At 35.6% G+C, this 19,853-nt stretch overlaps 1 protein-coding gene across 1 annotated transcript in view; it reads left to right on the forward strand.

The window, feature by feature from the left end:
* The window catches only part of SLIT2 (slit homolog 2 (Drosophila)), a 265,523-nt gene that overhangs the window by 13,069 nt on the left and 232,601 nt on the right, over positions 1-19,853 (forward strand). Inside the window, exon 5 of the mRNA XM_010001251.1 lies at positions 10,479-10,550. Coding sequence (XP_009999553.1) covers positions 10,479-10,550 — 72 coding nt within the window. The remainder of the gene's footprint in view (positions 1-10,478; positions 10,551-19,853) is intronic.

The raw sequence follows: 19,853 nt of genomic DNA on the forward strand, positions 1-19,853 counted from the left end.
GTACAACTGTAACTTTTGAGTTAGTATCTGAGCTAAATATTTACTCTACCATACCTCCCCAAAAGCCAGCCGCTGTGTAATAAATGGTGTGAGAGAGCTGAAATACTGTGTTCAACAAAAGAATGCTGTAAGGGTTGAACTTCAAGTTAGTACTTGAAATAGCTTTTTAAACTGAAAGCTGTGTTGTATTTTCACGCTTCTTACAATGTATTAATGAATGATGGAAAACCAAATAGTTCAAGGATTAAATGTTTTGTTACAGTTCATAAGTTTTTCTAAATTTTTACCTCGCAATTCTAAAATAACAAACTGAGGGACTGTCTGTACTTGCTATTGATTTGGGCTCCATCTCCACAAGTGTGTTAAAACAAGTTACTAAAACTGAAGATGAGGTGAACGTTTACTTAGTATTGCCTTTACAAGTGTTTGACTGAGTAACATTGAAAGTTATTAAAGTTTTGTTCATGCTGTTGGTGAACAATTTAAAACTTACAGATGTGTCACAGCACAAGAAAAAGTATATTTCAACTACATAGTTTAAAGGAAAAGTGTTTTTCTTAGAAAACAAACTTAAGTACTACTTGGATTTATTTTCTGTATATAAATATGTGAAACTGCTATGTTTGCAGCTTCAGCAAGGGCTTAATTATAACTTCAGTACATAGGAGTCAATCTTGTAAGAAGTACTAAGTGGGATTCAGTTTCATAAAATGCTTTTTTAGCTGTATTTCACATATTACTTGTTTAGAATTACCAATTTCAGTTCTAAACCAGTCAGAAGTTTATATATTTTAAAGTATAAAAAAAATTATATGAAAGTATATTTGAAAATATAAAACCCACAGTAACTTATGAGTTACTGTGATCTCTGAATGTCTGGTGTTTTACAGATTATCTCATTTCAAAGGCATACATAGCATGATGGACTAAGAAGTAATGTTCTGAATACAGCTTGTCTTGGGCAATACTGCTCACCAAGCCTGGGCAGTTATGTGGGGAATTAGCAGCAGATAAACTAGTACTGTTCTTTTTGTCTAGTGTAGGAAAGGGGCACACTATGATGGGTATGATCTTTCTTAGGGTACAGATTAATCTCTGGAAAGCATGTTTTATCCATCAAAGTAAACATGCGTGCTAGCTTTATGTATGAACTTGTGGCATGAGATTGCAGTTTCATTCCAGTTATTTTAGTATCTCTGTCTTTAAACTATGAATTCCAAGTAGGAAAATAGTAACTTTTAAAAGATGAATAGCAGCATTTCTATGATTCTTTAAATGTGAGCTGTGTCAGTGAATTAATCCCAGAATAATTAGATTTTGCCTGAACTACTTCTTGTTGGGTTTTGAATCTGATGAAATATAGCCCTTTCAGTTGCAGAGAAGGGTTAAAAAACCCAGATTTAATTTCTTCAGAGCTACATGGTAAAAGTTCAGGAGCAGGGACTTCTGGAAAAAATGCCAAATGTTGTCTGTTTTTATGATGTGTTTTTTTGAGTTTTAACTGAAGCAAAACCTGTTGGGTTTTTTTCCCAGTTGATAGAGGCTTAGATGTGAAGTTTAAAGACTGATGTGTGTTTTTGTAGAGCCCCTGGTAAAAAATGCTGTTAGCAGTGGAGTTGGTACTACTGTTCAAGAAATTATTTCTATCACTATCATAGCTAAAAGAACAGCCAATAAATGAACAATATTTTGTCTTACTGTGCTTGACTCTGAGTAGTCTCAATGAATGCAGCTTTTTTAGCAGTAAGACCTTGCATTATAGCATATGAAGATTGTATTGAGGTCTTCGCTCTTTAGCCAGAAATTAGCCTGGAAGTGTTAGCATCGTACCCTATAGCCAGAAGCTAGTTTCTTTTCTCACTACATCTTTGTCTTTATTTTGGTGTGAAAGTTCATTACTAAAGTCTGAGAATAAATCCAATTGGGGCACATATTGAACACTTGACTACTGCAGTCAGGAAGGTCTAGGTTTGACTATCTACAACATGGGGTGCTAATGCACGTGCTTGTTTTTTAAAGCTGCTTGAGGTTTTGATATTTTTAGCTGTTAAAGCATTGATACTTTATCACCTGTCTGACTTAAGTCAGAATATATAAGCATTTGAAGGGTTAATGCCTTTATACGTGTGCATTAGGTAGTGGAAGAATGAGTTCAGATAGAGAACACGTTTTCAACAGCCCTGAAGGGGGTGAGCAGTTATTCCTTGTTAATCACGGATGTGAAAAATCCTTCTCTTAGCTAATCCTACATAGTTTAAGGGCAATGCATAGTGCATTCCTCATTTTAGAAAAAGGAGGAGACCATGAAGCCTGCTCTGCTAATCACTTACCAAAGGAATGTGAAACCATCTTACACAGATTGTACCAAGGCACCTGTATTTGTAGTTTAAAAACTCCAACAAACCACAACAACCAACTTAGTCATTATTCTGTATTAGCAGACTTTTGTCAAAGCAATTTAAAGTATCTTCCCTAAAAATGTCTGCTAAATCAAAAATAGATAAAGGCTGTCTTTGAATAAAGTATTTAAAAAATGCGGACTTCTAATGGAATTTTAAAAATCAGTTTATAGCTACATTTTCATTGCAGAATACTAAAAACTGCTTGATAAAACTGTCTGAAAGCATTGTTCTTTCAAAAGCCTAGTAAATGTTCACTATTATTTTTAGTATATTTTATTCCTCTGAGTGTCTTTTCTCATGGGACTCCTTTTATAGGTCTAGAAGTCAAACTGCAGTGAGAAGTCCTGTTTGCTCTTTGCAGACCTTTTTACAAATTCCAGGGCAGGAAGGCTGTTTATTTTTCCCACATCTGTTTTGTGCTCATCCTTTGTGACATTGTTTGCTGGATGCTCTTCTTTCTTGCTTCCTCTGAAATGGGTAATTTGCACTGTTGCAAAATGTTGAAACCAAATCTGAACAGAACTGGTCTGTCAGTGTTTTTCAGATAGGTTCTGAACACAAAACACTATTTTAAGTTAATGCCACAGAGCACTCATACTAAACTGAGGGCTACACATTTTAGTTTTGCTATTGGTAAAAATCATACTTATCTGTTGCAGAGCCAATTCAATTTTTAATAAAAAAACAGATTTAGTATTTGATGGCCACAGGTGAAAATTGAGTTGTCATTACATTTCAGTATAGCATATTTCAAAGAGCATCTGAGATGCTCCATATTTCAACTGCAGAAGACACAGTTCTATGTGGAATTCTACACTTAAACACCAAAATGTATGAGGGATCTGGCTTCATGGCTGCTACTTCAGTGACTCATACTCTTATATTACCTCATTTACTCTAAAACATCTGGTTGAAACTTCATCAGAAATGTTTTATTTTCCTTCATAATATGTACGGCATTGTGCTGGCTTGTCTTTAATAATAGTCTAGACTGATAATCAAATACAATGTGGCAAAGTCTCCCTTAATTTTTTTTTTAAGACACATCAGCCTTTCTGACTTTAGTTTGGCAGGGTGCCTGTACAGGTGCTACAGAAAAATACTTGAGTGAAAATTTACTGTGGTAACTTGGTGCCAGAAAGACAGTTACAAGCCTATGTAGACTATCTGCAGGCCTTTCTTGCCTTTCTAGACAATCTGTTCCAACTCTAGCTAAATTCCATCTAATAGATCAACTTCCCCTCCTTTTTTTGCCCTTTTTTCTTGGAAGCGATCCCAGGTGTTGTCAGAGATGATCACTGCTTCATCTGATACTTGATTTTGTATTACTTTATGGAGGTTTTATAACTTCTGTTTCCTTCTTTGTGGTATACTTCATAGAATAAAATCCAATGAATTAGCTTTACAGGATTGTGGAGATTTGAAGGAGCCTGACTAGATTGTCTAGTCTCAGGCTGTTGACTAATGTGAGGTTGATCAGAGCCAGGTGGCTGAGGGCTGTTTCTGCTGGGGTTTTGAATGTCTTCAAAGATGGAGAATGTACAGCCTCTCTGGGCAAACTGTTTGGATGTTTTGACCACCCTCAGAGTCAGACTTATGTTTAAATGTAATTTCTCTGAATCTTTGTGCAGAATAGCCTTTGGCATAATGTGTGGAGAATTTATTGGGGTAGGTGAGGAGTGTGGTAATTTTGGACTTCAACCCTGTTTGAGAAGAGAATTAAGAACAAATTATATTAGGGTTCAAGTAGTGTATGTTAGTAAAATACACTACTGTGGTTTGCAAAGTAACTTTCACCATTTGCTACAGAACTAAGAAGCTGAGTTTGCAGTAGTGTCTGTGTCCTGTTTCCTTCCAGAACCTATTTGGTATTTGATACTAAATTGAAACTACCTTAGATATCTTAGCTAGTTATTATTTAGGTTGGCAAAAGGAGCCCTGATTAAGGAGTTCTTGAGTTGAAGAAAATTTTGATTTGGGCATCCAAATGCTGTAAGATCAGCCCTGAATTTCTCAGATTCCATTTCATTTTTTCATGTAATTAGTAAACTTGATACTGCTAGGTTTAATGAGATTGAGTAGTTTGACTAAAGACGAGAAGATACTCACAGAGAATTCTTAATGAAAAAACTGGCAGAATCTTTTGCTTAGCTTTTAGTTCTTGGGCCTTCTTATCACTGGGTGACATGTTCACACAAGTCTTACAGGCAGCAGTTGCCAGATGTGTTGAAGTTCAATAGATTGTGTCTTTGGACATGGCTGCCTCTGGTAGATACAGCAGCACATATTTTTGTAGAAAAGTACTATGCTTTGCCTTCCTTGCAGGCTTGAGCCTAAGTCAAGCTGTATATGAAGTTGTCTGGTGAGGAGATAGGCATCACTTATTCTGATGTCTGTTATTCTGACCCTGTATATTGAGGGTTAGGATTTTAGGCCTTAATAGTTTAATCAATCCATGGAGAAACTTGGATAATTATGTAGGTTGATTCTGTGTTGCCTGAGGTCATAAATCCTGAACTGGCAGCAGACCTTCCTGGCAGAGGCATCTCCCTGTAGCCTGTTGGAACTACTTGAGAAGCCTGGTGGGCTCAATCATTGTGAGTGAAAAGTGCTGTTGTGTGAACACTCAGTGGTTTGTTCACTGAAATGTCCTTTAGTTTAAAATTGAAAGTTAATGAAAAAAATGTTTGTGTGCTTTCAAAGTTTATGCATATTTTGCAAATGACCTTAAGTGAAAAGACATGTTAGTTCTAAATGGGTGCAATAGTAATGTTTTCAGATGACAAACAGTATGTGTGGATGTGCTCCTTTGTAAAGTATAGTTTCTAAGCTTTACTGTGTGTTACTATGCACAGATAGTGTATTTACTTCTCTCACTAACTTTGAAAGAGGAATGAAAAATAATGACTTCTGTTATTAACTTTGTGTGAGTTGGAAGCCTTCTATCCTTCTTCCTGAAGCAGTGGTGGTAGAATAAAATGCATCTGTGCCTTGTATTTAGAGTTTTGGAAGGTTCTCAGTCTCTCTTCACCCAATGGGATAGGCTGTTTCTAATTAAAGAGTGCAGCCAATTTATAATTTACTTGTAACAACTTAACTTTGATCAATTTTCAAGTTGAGAACTTCTGTTATTTTAGGGAGCCTATGGCTAGAATTGCATCTATTTGAACTAAAACCCACTGGGAGAAGCTTGTGGGGGACGAAATAGGAGCCTTCCAGTAGCTCTCAGGTGGTTATCAAAAAGCTCAAACCAGGCTCATTGGTATGGTGGGATAACAAGCATAAATGGAAATAAGAGGTTATGGCTGGATAAAAGGGCAAAACTTCTTTACCATGAGGACAATTAAGCACTGGAACAACTCAGTTGATAAGAGAGGTTGTGCAGTCTCATATGAGAATTACAGCTATTTCAGATTACATTGCAGACAGTGTAATTAAGATTTTTCCTTCCTTTCCTGTGCATGACTGATACTGGATTACAGTTACTGAGGCATTGAAAACTCAATAGAGCCACCAGAATGGATTGTCGGCTTGACTATACTTCAGTGGCTTAGGATACATGTCACTGGGTGCGTAATATGCTCTTCCCACAAATTACCTCTTAATTCTCATCCTCTACCTATCCCTCTGGCTGCATTTAGAAGACAAGTAAAACCCAGAAATACACCCATTTCTGTGAAGCAAGCCTGTTTTCTAGAATGAGTAACTCAAATCAAGCCAATTTCTTTACTTACCTTACTGCTGTCTGCTTCACAGTGCAAACTATTGCTTATCTGTACCTACTTTTTATCTACCTGTTGGTACTTGGCTTCCCTTGAAGAGTATTTTCATCCTTTGTTCTTAAATTCATCCTTCTGTATACTTCTATCATTTCACTTTGAATATACTTTTCCAGTTTTTACTGTGTTTAGAAGACTAAGCTCTTGGGGCTTTATTTAAAATACTGGGTGTACTTTAGGTAGTATATAGACTTTGCTTAAATTAATCATGAAGAGCCCAAGAATTTACCTGTGCCAATCTGTCAGTTTGCTGAATCTCTTCCTAAAGATATGAAGAAAAAGAAATTTTATATAAATATTTTAATTGCAACTGTGCCTCAGTTTTGTTAAATTGAAAGAGTTCTATGATGTTGGGCCCTCATCCATTTATTTTTGGCCGCTACCAAGGGACTTCACAGTCAAATATTTTTTCAAGTTAGAATTGATTCTCCAGTACACTTTCTGTTGCTCACACCACTAACACTTCATCTCTTCTGAGCTCTTTGCCTTTGCTTGAGAAATCCAAGTTTTTCTAGCTCCACTGGGAAACTAAATGGTAGCAGTACAAAATCTCATTACTTTCTTCAGTTCTTCACCTTGAACTTCATTCCAGTTCTAGGGAGCAGTTTGGTTGGTGCAGCTGAAACTTCTGTTACTGTACAGTTGCAGGGGAAATGTTGACTGCTCGCTAGCTGTGGTGGTGTCTCTGCCAACATGCATGGAAAGAAAACAAGTTGGTTGTTTTTGCTCTGCAGTAGCTGTTATTCTTTGAAATTGATAGTCATAAATTCTGTGATTTATCTGTGCTTACCTTGAGTTTCAGCTCCAGGGAGAAAGAGGATTATGCCTGTCTCTTCTCTTGTTCCACTGTGTCTGTGTTCTGGATAGGTATTGCTATTTCAGACAAAACTAAGCATGAGGTCACCTGAAAAATGGAAATACTGGAGAACCATGTAGATTAGCAAAAGGTTCTAAAATTGTAGTGTGTTTTTTGACTGTCTCTATCTCAAAGATTGGAAGCTCTTCATGGTGGCTGCTGTGTAATGCAATGCTAATCTGTGTATTCTAGATTTGCCCTGCATCCTTGTTCACATCCACTTGTGTGTGAATTCATGGCATATCTTTTAAATAGAATTGCTTATTATAGTTCTGAAAAATACATTTCAGTGAAGTGTAGTTCATAAAATCTCCTTGTATGAAAATTAGGAGCAGCAAATTGGCTCATTTGAAAGCATCTGTAGTAACTTTTTAGATGTACAGAGTAGCTAAAGCCTTAAGTACTAAAGAGGACATACTTCACATTATTGCCTTCATGAAAATTAGTAATATTTTTATATTCTTAAGTAAAGGTGGTAAGGAATGATCAGATTTTTAGAAGGGAAAATTTAATTCTAAAAAAACTCCAGTGAGAGGGATGAAATTATTCAAAGTAGGAGCTACAAAATTCAGTGATCATTAAAGATTAGTAAATTATTTGACTGTAATATTCCCACAATTAACTTCAGTGCTCAAAGAACAAAAGCTTTAATTTTGTAAAAGGCGAAGTTAAAACGTAGGTTGAAACAATTCTGAGAGTCAAGCTTACTTGGTAGAAACTGACTAATGAGATTTGTGCTGTTTATTAGGCTAATTCATGAACCTGATTTATTGTGCGTAACTTAGATTTTAAAATCTATGCAGTAGCACATGTGTCAGTATGTTAACAGTACACTCAGTTGTGTGGGCTGCATGAACTACAGATAATAATGAACTACTCATCTAAGGTATTAACTGCTTGTATAGAAAGTTAGGTACAAGCACGAGTATTCCACCTGTGACGTATCCTTCTAAAGTAATGCTTAGTGTCGTTGTAAGACACAACTAGACTGTCGTAGCATGTAGTGGAAAGCAGCCTGCCTCAAGAGCTTTATCATCGGTTAATATTATGTCATTGTACTGCAGTGCCTTTTTTTGTATTATACAGAACTTCTACTAAAATACAGATCCTGAGTGATTTTATTGCCTCTTCAGTTACAGTTTGCTAGTGTTGTGTAGTATCTAGTAGAGTCCTTAAATACCAACAGAAATTTCTGTCCTGAATGGCTTGTGATTTAGTTTTATTTCCCATAGTCTTTACTCTGCGTGTTTTCTCATGTACTTTTGGATCTGTACTCAGACTTGAAGGTTCCAAGTCTGAACTATCTATTTATTGAAGAGATGAGTGAATTTTTTTCTTTTTAGCAATTTGTTCACTTTCAATGTTGAATTCCATTTTCATTTTCTTTTTGGATCCCAAATTTTAAATGCTACTTTGAAACTTTTTCTACTACTTCAGTTTTGTGGTCTTAGTATATTTTCATACATATATTTACTAAAGATAAGAAAATGTCTATTTTTAAATGACCTTATTTGAAAATGCAGTAGATCCACAAATTCTAAAATATAACAGTTTCTTTTTTTTTCATGTAGGTAAGGTTTTCTTTTTAAACAACTTTCAAATCAAAAGCCTTCCACTAGTCATTGACTTCCTTATAGCTCTTGTCTTTGTATTGAAAACTTTCCATCTATTGATTTGGAAATACTACTTGCAACATCACAATTCAGATCTTTTGTTCCTAAATAAAGTATTTTTTTTTGTAATTCTTACTAATATACTAAACTTTCTTCACTCATCTCACTTATTCAAGTTATATAGTTCTTCCTTTTCAGGGAGATTTTCCTTTCATTTTACTCTGCATTCTTTTTTTATCTTCTAAAAGTGGGAGTTCAATTTCTTCTGCTTAAAGGATTTTTGGTGCTTAACTAAGAGGAACCTGACATTAAAACTGGAGAATTAGGGATATCTAGATCTCAAAAAGCTGGCTGCTTGCTTATGGTTTGAAATTTGGGAATAAACCTGTGGCTATGTAAGAATATTTCTCAGATTATTTTGCATTTATCAGTAGTCCCATTTAACTTTAATGGAGCCATAGCTAAGTGAACTAAACCATGGAGATACATAAAACTAGATCTTGACTGTAAGTGTGTAAATCTATATGTGAAGTTATAGAAAATCTTTAAATTGGAAAGACCTTCAGGTGGAACAAGGTTTCTGAAAAATGAGCCGTTAGAGGCTAACCAGGCTTAATTTTTTGAATTTAGCCTTAAGATAAATTTTGAAGCTTTATGAAATTCTAAAAACTTTGCAGAACTGCTTTCGATGTGGTTTTTTGCCTTGCAGAATGGTAGCAGTCTATTGACATTTGTAAAATAACTACAATAAGGATAAAGTAAATATTAGATTATGCTATTCAGTCTGGTGTCCAGGAATGCCTTTAATTACTGAATTGAGAAGCACTGTGCATTGCAAAATGAGACTTTTGATGTTGGGACAAAGCAGTTTTTTCAGTATGTGTCTTTGCTTCAATGGCAGGTGGCATGTGTGGAGCATTGCTTAAAAATTATCAAAAATCTGTTTTGAGGTTGAATTCTTGAGTGGTATAACTGTATGCTCCAGAGCTGTGACATGCATAACAGAATAATCTGCATTGTATATTTAAAAAAATTATGAAGGTGGATATTTCTTGGCTAGTGGTTGTTTTGTTGCCTAGGACTATAATACAATGGGCTTTGAACTTGTCACCTCAAACTAGGCAATTTTGACCCTGATCAGCATGTTGAGTGAGATAAATGGGTGCTTTACAGGTTCCAGTTGCAGTTTTTCTTTTGTAGTCTCTTATGTACAACTGATGGTGTTTAGCTGTACATTTACAGCTGTAGGAAGAAAAACTGCATGCAGGAAAATACATTATTGTAATGCCAAATATGATTCTGTGATTCTGTGAAATATGATGAGACTTCTTGACTTTTACTTGAACAAGGTTCCCGTAACAGCTTCCTTTGCGTTTTTATTTAAAAAGGTTATATGTATCTTTAAATACATTATCTCATTACTTAATTAAGTGTATGCATTTGATACATGTTTTTTTCCATGGTCACAAAATGTCAATTATCATACTAAGAGGAACACAAGAGTTGGGGAACTGAAGTTGCACTGCTGATTTAGTTTAAGTTTTCTGGTTGTTTATTCCAGATAGAGTCCTGACTTAATGGTTGATTCACACTACAGAGATTCAAAATCTTAAAATAGGTAATATGGTCTGTTGGGGAAACCAGAAAATGTAATTAGCCCATGGTAAATTTACTACTGGACCATGTCTCTGCTAATGGACCAGCATTGCATAGCCTTTCTGGTCTTTAAAATCAGCTTGTTACAGTGCTGGAATGCCAGCTCTTAAGTGGTTGCATGGCACTGTTGTAGCACTTGAAACTTAACACAACTTTCTTTTTCTTTCTAAAGGCGCCTAAACAGAAATAACCTTCAGTTGCTTTCTGAGCTGCTCTTTCTGGGGACGCCGAAGTTATACAGGCTGTAAGTAGGCACAACCCAATAACTATTGTTCTGGAAGACTTGGAATTGTTGTGTTACGGTGTCTTGCATTAGGCTTTTTGTCTGTTGCCTCAGGGCTAAAATTGCATCTAGGAACTTAGATATTTTGTTTAGGATGAGTATTTTCTTTGACTGCTTTGCATGATTTTTTTTAATCTATATCAGATACTGATCATAAAAATACTGCTTCATATATTCTCACTATTTATGCATTAAAAGAAATAAATACCTATTAAGATTCTGATCCACGGATACAGCATTGCATGAGCACTTTGGTTTTGTGGTGGTGTGTTTTCGTGGCTGTACACACTTGACCGGAAGAACAGTAGCGTTGGCAAATGGTAGGTCTGTGGAGAAGTCTCCTGTGTCCCATCATAAAGAAAACATAGGTAGTAACTTCAGCTCTGGGACGAAAAACTGAAATGTTTTGCCTTTACATACATACTACATCAAATGAGTAATGAGTTTTTGTTTTGGTTGTATTCTTTGGTTTGAGAATGTCCTGCTCTTGCCAACATTCTTAATGTATTGGCCCTTTTAAGAACCCACTTATTTCTGTTGCAGTAAAAACATGGAATGAAGTTTAGATACTGATTTCTGTATTTACGCAGTTATTGTAACAAAATAAATGTTAAGGTACCTTTAAATTACAGTATGTAGTATGGAAGGGATACAACATGACATGCTTAAGTAGGCTTTGAAAAGGTATTTGACACATTTCTTTAGACTTCAGGTGAGATTTCTGCTGTTGAAATTACTGATTTTATTGAGTTTCACCCCTTGTGTGCTTGGAAAAAAGGGAAGGTGGAGGAAGGCTGTGGATCTCCAAATGGCTTCTGCTTTAGTATACAGGAATATTTTTGAGGACAAATGGAATAATGAAGCTTTTATTTTGGGGAGTTGATTTCTGTTTTAATATTGGGAAACAATAGTTCTTTTTCTCCCTCTTGTAGTGATTTGAAATGGTAAACTGAAAATGACTAATGTAAATATTTAGTTCAGTGTATTTTTCTTTCCTTTGGATGTATGTTTTTGTTTCTAGAACTTTCCTGTAGATGCAATGAGTTATTAAATTATTAGACCAGGAAGCTCCTGATGGCTTTTGTTCTGATAGAAAACTGAACTCTGCTATAATACTAGAATACATTAATATTTGATTTTCTATACTAACAATTGAGTCTCTCTTATAATTTCCATCAGCCATGGTAAAGATATTGCTCCCATCAGGAAGGAAAATGAAAGGAATTTATGATAATTTCAGTTTTCTACTTATAGTCTAATGGTTGTTATATAAATCCATACAAAACAGAAGTGAGCCATAATTCTCGGGAGAAAAATGAATGCATGCTTCTGGCAAAACCATACTTGAATAAATTTAATCCAGAATTGTATATTTGGTTGATAGTAGTATTAAAGCTATAATGTCCTTTGACATGAAGTACACAACTGCTCATAGTGTATATGGTGGAAAGTAAGATATCACTGGCTTCACAGTATTAAATTTCCTCTGCCTAAGGGTTATTGTTGATCAGACCATGAAAGTGAATGTCTGGTTATAATGTATTCATGTTTTTTAAAAATATATAAATGGTTCTGAAAATCCTACAGTTGCCTAACACTAAATATGTATTAAAAAAAAACATTCTTGGTCAGTTTTCAGATGTGTTCACTATGAAGAATATAAAATTATTTTTTGTACATGTATCATTGTTTATGCATGGATATCTTTACATTCAAATAAATATATTTCTAAGGAGAATTAAAGTTTTCTAAACATAATCAATAACATTTATAATATGCTTTGGTTTTAATGCTTCTTTTTGGCATTTAACAGCTAATCAAATAGTGTGTATACTGCAAGTTTTCAGCTTACTGTTGAGCTTCTGTGAATAATAATTACCATTTGACCCATGGCTGTAAATGAGATGCCAGGTGAAGAAGCACATATGCTTGTTGTGTAGCCCAAATGCAATATAAAAGAAAGAGGGTACTCTGTATATGAATTATGATTAGACACAGTTGGTTGCCGCCAGCGGCCAGCTATGCTTTCCCTTTGCTGTCTGCTCCAATTTCTCTTTGGACGGGTTGAGAGAGCACTGCGTGTTCAGGTCAAGATGTTTGCCTAGAAATAGTAGTACAGTTGCAGCTGTGTTTGGTGGAGCAGGAGACTAGTTTAAATAGCATTACCATTTATCCAGTCCATTAACAGAACTCTGTAAAATAATACCAACTCTGCATAAACTACAGGACAGTGTAATAAAATTACAAGCACTTGTTGACAGATGGGAAGTGTAAGTAAAGGAAAGCTATAGGTTGAGAATTTAAAAGAGACAGTGCATTATTTTCTGTGTCTAAAGATGCTTGATTTTCAAAGGTAATTGAAAGAAACCTGAAAAATATTTTAGGTGTAGCAGCCTTCCAAGAAATCTCCTGGAACTAGTTAAAATGTGTAATTTTATTAAAGCAGAAACTGATTTTTCCATTAAGAGTTATCTGCAAAGGTGTTTTGACATAAATATTTTAGTAGGAAGTAGTTAATGCTAAAAATAGTAGAAGTAGTGCTGCAGGGTATATTAGTCTTACCTTGCAAGGTATCTTTCAAAGGAAAATGAACATGAATCTGTGTTCTGATCGGATACTGTTAAAATATAAGGGCTGTTGAAAGTGCCCCTGGGGTATTTTTCCTGCAAGAAGGGGATGCGTTGTTTTCATTGACCTGGATGTTCACTCACCAGTTTGTCTATCATTTGTGATGATACCTTAGTATGGAGAACTCCTACAGTCTAGTGAATGCTTCTCTGAGGCAAACAGACTCTGACTGCTTACTTTGGGTGGTTAGATCACAGTTCATTGATTGCTGCTTACTGCAGGATACCAAGTGCTGGATCCAAAGCTGTTGGAAAATTCACTTTTAAAATACATCTTTATTAATCAGTGGCATGTAAAGGTTGAATTCCATGCACCAAGCTTATCCCTTTTGATTTACATGTCTTGTGCTTGGAATAAGGTGAAGTATCCTTACTGACCAATAATTGCTGTATAAGTTACGTGATACTGACTTTGAAAAAACAATCTTTCTGGTGGATGTGGTCTGACCTGAGATACGTTTTCCATCTAGTATATGTATGGGAGAAGGTAAGCATTGTGAATAAGATATTCTTTCTCTACAGGAGAAAAATTATATACTCTGATAAACAGTTTCGAGTTGTCTTTTAAGTTAGTCGCTTAAATATTCAGAGTAGTTAAAAATTAAAGGAAAAATACTAAACATAAACCTTCAAAAATACCCTAGGCCAGAACAGCAGCAGCAACAAACAAAACGCACTGCATGGGGGGGCCCTTGCAAAAATTCCTCCTGAATTAATTTCTGCCAGCTTTGATTAAAGTGTGTGGTACTAGATGTGTCAGACACCATAGTTCTCTGCTTCATTTTACTCTTGGCCTCTTTGGCCCCTGCCACAATAAATCCCACAATGGTTAGGCAGGAATTGCAGGTTACAGTTGCCAGGGTTACCGTTGTCCCGTCGGACCGACATCATTACTCATCCAGCCCGGTGCCCCGAGCGCCGCTGCCCGCTCCCGGTGCGGGGAAGGCTGCGGGCGCCTGGTGCTCAGTGGGGGGAAGCTCTCCAGGCAGCTCTCGGGTCTGGTTTTCAAGATGCTGAACGAGGACCTGTGATTTGCATCATTTGCGTTTATACCCTTTTGCTGAGTGTTGTTTTCTTTTCCCTTTGTCAAGCGAGAAAATGCCATCAAATAGGAATAAAAAAAATATTGTGTATGTTAGATGCTGAAACAGCACCTTTAGAAATACCTTTCAAGACGGGTCATCTTACTGCTAAGGTAGCTGAAGTTGAGGCTTAATTTATGGTCTTCTCATATCTTTTTTTAACAGTAATCATGACGACTGAGACTATAATAATAATTTTGTAAAGAAGATCTTTATCTTCAGTCTGAGTCAGTTTCAACAGCTCTGGAGAAATTGCTCATTAGAAAAATGTTTATTATCCCAAAGCCTCTGAAATCTTATTCCAACTGCAAACAGGTGGCTGTGGATATTAAAAATTCTATGAGAAGCAAGAATGAGCTTCCTATTCTAAAAAGACATTCTGTGTGAACTTCTCTCCTTTTGAAAGCAGATCTACTGTTGGAGAAGTGTAATGGTTACGTTTCCACTGTTGCGTGTGCTGCAGTAGCATTGGTGTGCTACACCTTGTTGTGGGAGTGTGCTGGATATGCAGCAATTAAATATATTTTTGCAGAATGTATTGTGAAGCCATATTGTTACTAGATCCTTTCCAAGAAACTGTATTGTTTTTTTAGTAATTTGTCTGTTTTTATGATTTGTTATAGGACATTCTAGTAGCCTGCATGCAAGTAAACAATTTTTTTTGTATGATTGATTTAAGTCTTATCTTTTTAGAGGTAAACAGAAACAAGCAACTCTTCCAGACATTACGTTAGTCTTGCCAGTGTTGCAACTTGTGTTTTGGGTTTTTTTTCTGCTAGTGGTGTAGTTCAAATGCAAGATTTAAATTGTTTTATCTAAACAAATAAATAGGCTTATAAGTAGAAAAGTTGGTAAAACCATACCAATTTTAATACTAGCTAGTTTTTGATTACTAGCATTATTTTATGAGCATCACTTCAGAACAATTACTATAGTTCTTAAATAAGTATCTTTGAAAATTACTAACAAAGAGCTACAGCATATAGTATATGCTTTTTAATCTAGAGATAAAAGTGAATTAGGAGCTTGTATATTTCATAATACAACTTGATTTGCATGTATATCTTCTCTCTTGTTGTACCATAATTTGCATTTACCGTAAGTTCTCATTCTCTGCTATAATGTTTCAATATGGAAAACTCTGTCATCCTTTAATAATGCAGTGAGCAGAACAAAAATACCATTGCAGCTTTGCTTCAGACATAAGTTATACTTTCATAGGGTTAGAGGTGGTAAGATGACTTTACAGAGATTCTGGACTTGTACAATTCATAAGGTGATTTATTTTTTGAGCACAGGAACAAGAATTAAATATATTCATTTGGTGTACAACTTGCAGTAGTTATATCCTAGCAACAGCAAACATTCTGCCTTAGATTTAGCTAAATGAAAGTGTTGGTGGAACCGAAATGAACTTTCAAAATGTAGCCAGAAAAAAAAAGTAAAATGTATGATTATGTGTGATTATTTGACTTCAAACTTCACTACATTACTCCTCCTGCCCTTTGTTTTAGAATCTTGTAATCTAGGCTTTTCCTGAGCTAAGTTTTCTTTTGCTTTTTCACAGAACTTGCCATGATACTATGCAGGGAAAAAAAAGGCGCACCAAATACTGAAAGGAGATTAAATGTTATTACTTGAAGAAATACTATGGGATTTTTAAAACTGGAAACATTGTCTTGTGGAGTGGATGTTTTGACAGATGTTTCTATCTTTAATTTTGAGATAATTGGAAAATGTCTTTAAATTTGCCTTTATTTCTTAAATTATAAAAACAATGTCTGTTTTCACAAGCAGTATTTCCTTCGCTATGGGATGAAATGGCAAATTGAATGGACTTCAGGGCTGTAAGCTAATTCTACTGCTGGGCAGATCACTGAATCTTTACGTAATCTGCACTATCAAGCAATATAGTTGACTAATTTCAGCAAAAGGTGTCTGTAAGGTTATGTATAACTATTAATTTTTTAATTAGAACAAAGATTCCAAAACTGTTTGTTGCTTTTACCCTTAATTTCAAGATCATGTTAAACATCGAGGAAGCAAAATATGACTTAAAGTGATTCTTCTGGGAAAATAAATATCTGTAGCATTCAAAATCTCTTCTGCTGTTAGGTGTTGATATTTAAGTGTGTCTAATGCAAAAACACGAATAATAATTAAGCCCTTTAAAAATAATATGGTGGTAGTCAAGAGTAACTGGTAACTTCATTAACTTGACCTGTTCGGCCTCAAGTGTAAATAATCATCCTCTATTTTTGTTGACATGATTCTGATCAAAGCAGAGAACTGAGCAGAAATAATTGCTTTTTATTACGAAAATTTAAGTAACTGGGTTTGGGTCACCTGTAGCCATATTCATGTCCAATCTGAATGAGTCCCTGGATTGTTCCTGGAGGGTTAACCTTGAAAGCTTTGGTAAATTGTGAAATAGGAAACCTTTTAGGCAAGAGTTAAGTAGGAAACTGAATCTCAGTGAAGGAAGTAATGAAAAGTAAAAAGACATGTCAGAGGAAATGCCATTGTTATGTGGTGCAGAAACATGGTGTGAAATGTTATAAAGAGGACATCTGTAAATCTCGGCTTGCACAGAGTGGACGTTTAAGTGCAGTCATGTCATCTAGATTAAAAAAAGAGTAGAATAGAGAAATAAATTGGACCAAGGGAAAATGTGAAAGTATAAGAGGCTTGTCCCTACGATTTTAGGTTTCTTCTGCAAGTGGAAGATTAAAGCCTAAAGTGACTGAATAGCTGAGGAAAGTCCAAAGAAAGGTTGATTGCTTCCCCTCCAACAGTTCCAATTGATTGAAAAAAGCCTAATTTAAAGTTCTGTTTGTTCTGTGTCTTAAACCATCAGAATTTTCTTTTAGAACTGGGGGAATGCTCTGGAAGAGAAAGAATCCAAGGATAAAAAGTCATTGCAGGCCAACAATTGTTCTTAATCCTCACAAAATGCTGGAGAAATTAAATTTATTCTTTATTGCTCAAAGTGTTACCTAGGTCACTGGGCGATGGGAAAATTGAACTGGAAGTCGAGTAGGCACAATCTTTGTTTTGTGTCTAGATGCTTAACCTTAGACACGACAAGGCATCTTAGTGTGTTGTGGGAACTTGGTTCAGAGTATTAACACCAGGACGTTTATTACCCTGGATTTATAATAGGCTATGCTGTCAGTAGATGAAAATGTTGTGTTTACATTTCAGTGTTAAATGATCATTTAATTAACACCTAAGGAAAAAAAAACCCTTGTGAAATTCTTAGCAGCTTTTATTGTTGGTTTCCTTGGAGGCTTTAATATCCAAGTTGTGGTTGCTTCTATAAGTACCGCTAGAAAAGACATTTATGAATGTAGTTGAGAAGGACAGACAGTTTAACCCCTGCTGACCCTTCATCCTGAATGTTGATTTATATAGCATTTTAAATGCATTGAATTTGCTTTAAAGCTTCTCTAAAGTTGCTCACACATCATTCAAACATCCCATGTATTTTTCCTTTTAAAAATATTGTCAAAATATAAATTCTTACAAGGAGCATAGTTTTTTCCAGGAAATATTTAATATTGGTAGAATCTATCAATAAATATTTTACACTATTAAAAAAATGTTTTGCTAGATTTATCAATATGTTCTCAATAGCTTGTATAAGAAGAAATGTTTTGAAACAGACATCATAACATGCTCTGCTTTTAGTAGCCTCTGACTGAATTCTTCAAAAGGAGTAGGAAATTGGCGAGTAAAACAGCATTACTTCAAAAATGCATATCCACTTTAGCCAGCACAGATCTACTTTCATATATTCCATTGTATCAAAGAAAGTTAAGGCTATCTAAAAGCCTTAATTTGCTCATGGTCTTTAATAATGCTTTTTGTTTTAATGTTGATCTACAAATGCTTTTTTTTTTGCAATAATGTTGCCCTACAAAGCACATTTCAATAGATCTTTGCATCCTAGAGCTAAAGCCAGATGAAATACTCTTTAAGGAGCAGCTGCTCTAAAACTGATGTGCTTTTATAAACATACTGTAGTAAAAACTGAAATTACAGCTAGGCTTATAGATTGTTGAGTGCTTGGTTTGTGGTTTTAGGGTGTGTTTTTAATCGGTCTCTGCTTAGTTGTTAAAAACCCCAACTTTAAAGAATGTTAATAGATTCATAATGAACTCAGCATAGCTTAACTAAATTATTCATGACCCCCACATTTTTTGGATTACTTTTTGTTTTTACTGATGATCATATCCTTTACATGTGTCAATAACTGAGCTGGAAAACTTAGGAATCTGCTGATACAGTAAATGTTCCTTTTCTCCACACAAATGACATAAACTGTCCAACAGTTGTTGAAATATTACAGCTGCAGAGTGAGTTCTATCTGCCAGTGGGATCTCAATGTTTTTCAGACTTCTCAGAATATATTTAAGTTGAAATTTAATAGGCAGAGACTTGTCAGACGTGCTTGCATTTAATTTTTCTGAAATTTGACCATTTACAACTAAAGCTGTGTATCACTATTTGAGTAGACTTGGTGTTTTTAGTGGAAAAATTCTGGAATATCTGTGTCTTGAATTGACATGTCAGATGGAGTACTTAAGATATGCATAGGGTAGATAAGATGGGTTTATCTAATACCACTCTCTTTACTTCACAGTGCTGGTAGAGATTTTAGGTTTGCTGAGCTGGTGAGAGGTCAAGAGAAATAGTGTGTGCAGGAAAGCATAGGCTGAACTTTCCACATGCAAACCAATAGACCCCAACTTAATCTATGTGGAGCTGTGTGGGCCTGAGTCCTGGTGAACAGATCACATCAATTAACTAAGTAACCATTAAAGGGATTCTCATTACAGTATGGAAAAGTGTTGATATACAAAGTGCAGTATTTGGTCTCAGAGGAAAGCTGAAGCAAGGGCTGAGGCAATGAACAACCCAAACGGTTGTCTTGGTCCTTACAGCTGTTGCAAGGGAACCAGAGCTGGGACTGGTGGTTTTACTTGGGAAGGGCTGCATGTGAATGTTGAGAGGAGTTCATTCTCTCCCTCAGACACTCAAAGGGCCTTCTCTGCTAATGGCTCTTCAAACCAACCTTGTAATGAATAAAGCTGGGCTTTTCTGAAGTCTTTTAATCTTTGCAGCCAAGCCCAGGTGCAGGCCCTCCCTTGCTCAAGGGTGTTTAAAGGACCATGCTCTGAAGACATCTTTCCATGGCCCTTAATCTTTAGGGGGAGCAAAAAAAGGGGCTGAAATGTGGCTGGGGGGCTGGGGATATTAAATCTTTCAGTTAAGTATTCCTTTTGAGGATTTGCAGGGTAATACGTACAAGAGACAAAATCCTGCCTCATTCTTTTCATTTCCCCTTCTATCTGTCCAGACAGTTAAATGACATTTTTATTTTTACTGTGGATGTGTAATACATACTGTTATAACGAAGGGCTGCTTGTACTTTATAAGATACATTGTATGAGGAAGGGTTAGATGGTGGCTGTTCAGTGCTTTTAGTACTTTAATACAGGGGAGATAGGAGAAATATCAACACTTTCTGCAGCTCCTCCCCCCCCCCCCCC

The sequence above is a fragment of the Chaetura pelagica genome, unplaced genomic scaffold, assembly GCF_000747805.2.
Source record: "Chaetura pelagica isolate M959 unplaced genomic scaffold, ChaPel_1.0 scaffold547, whole genome shotgun sequence".
Classification (NCBI taxonomy): Eukaryota; Metazoa; Chordata; class Aves; order Apodiformes; family Apodidae; genus Chaetura; species Chaetura pelagica.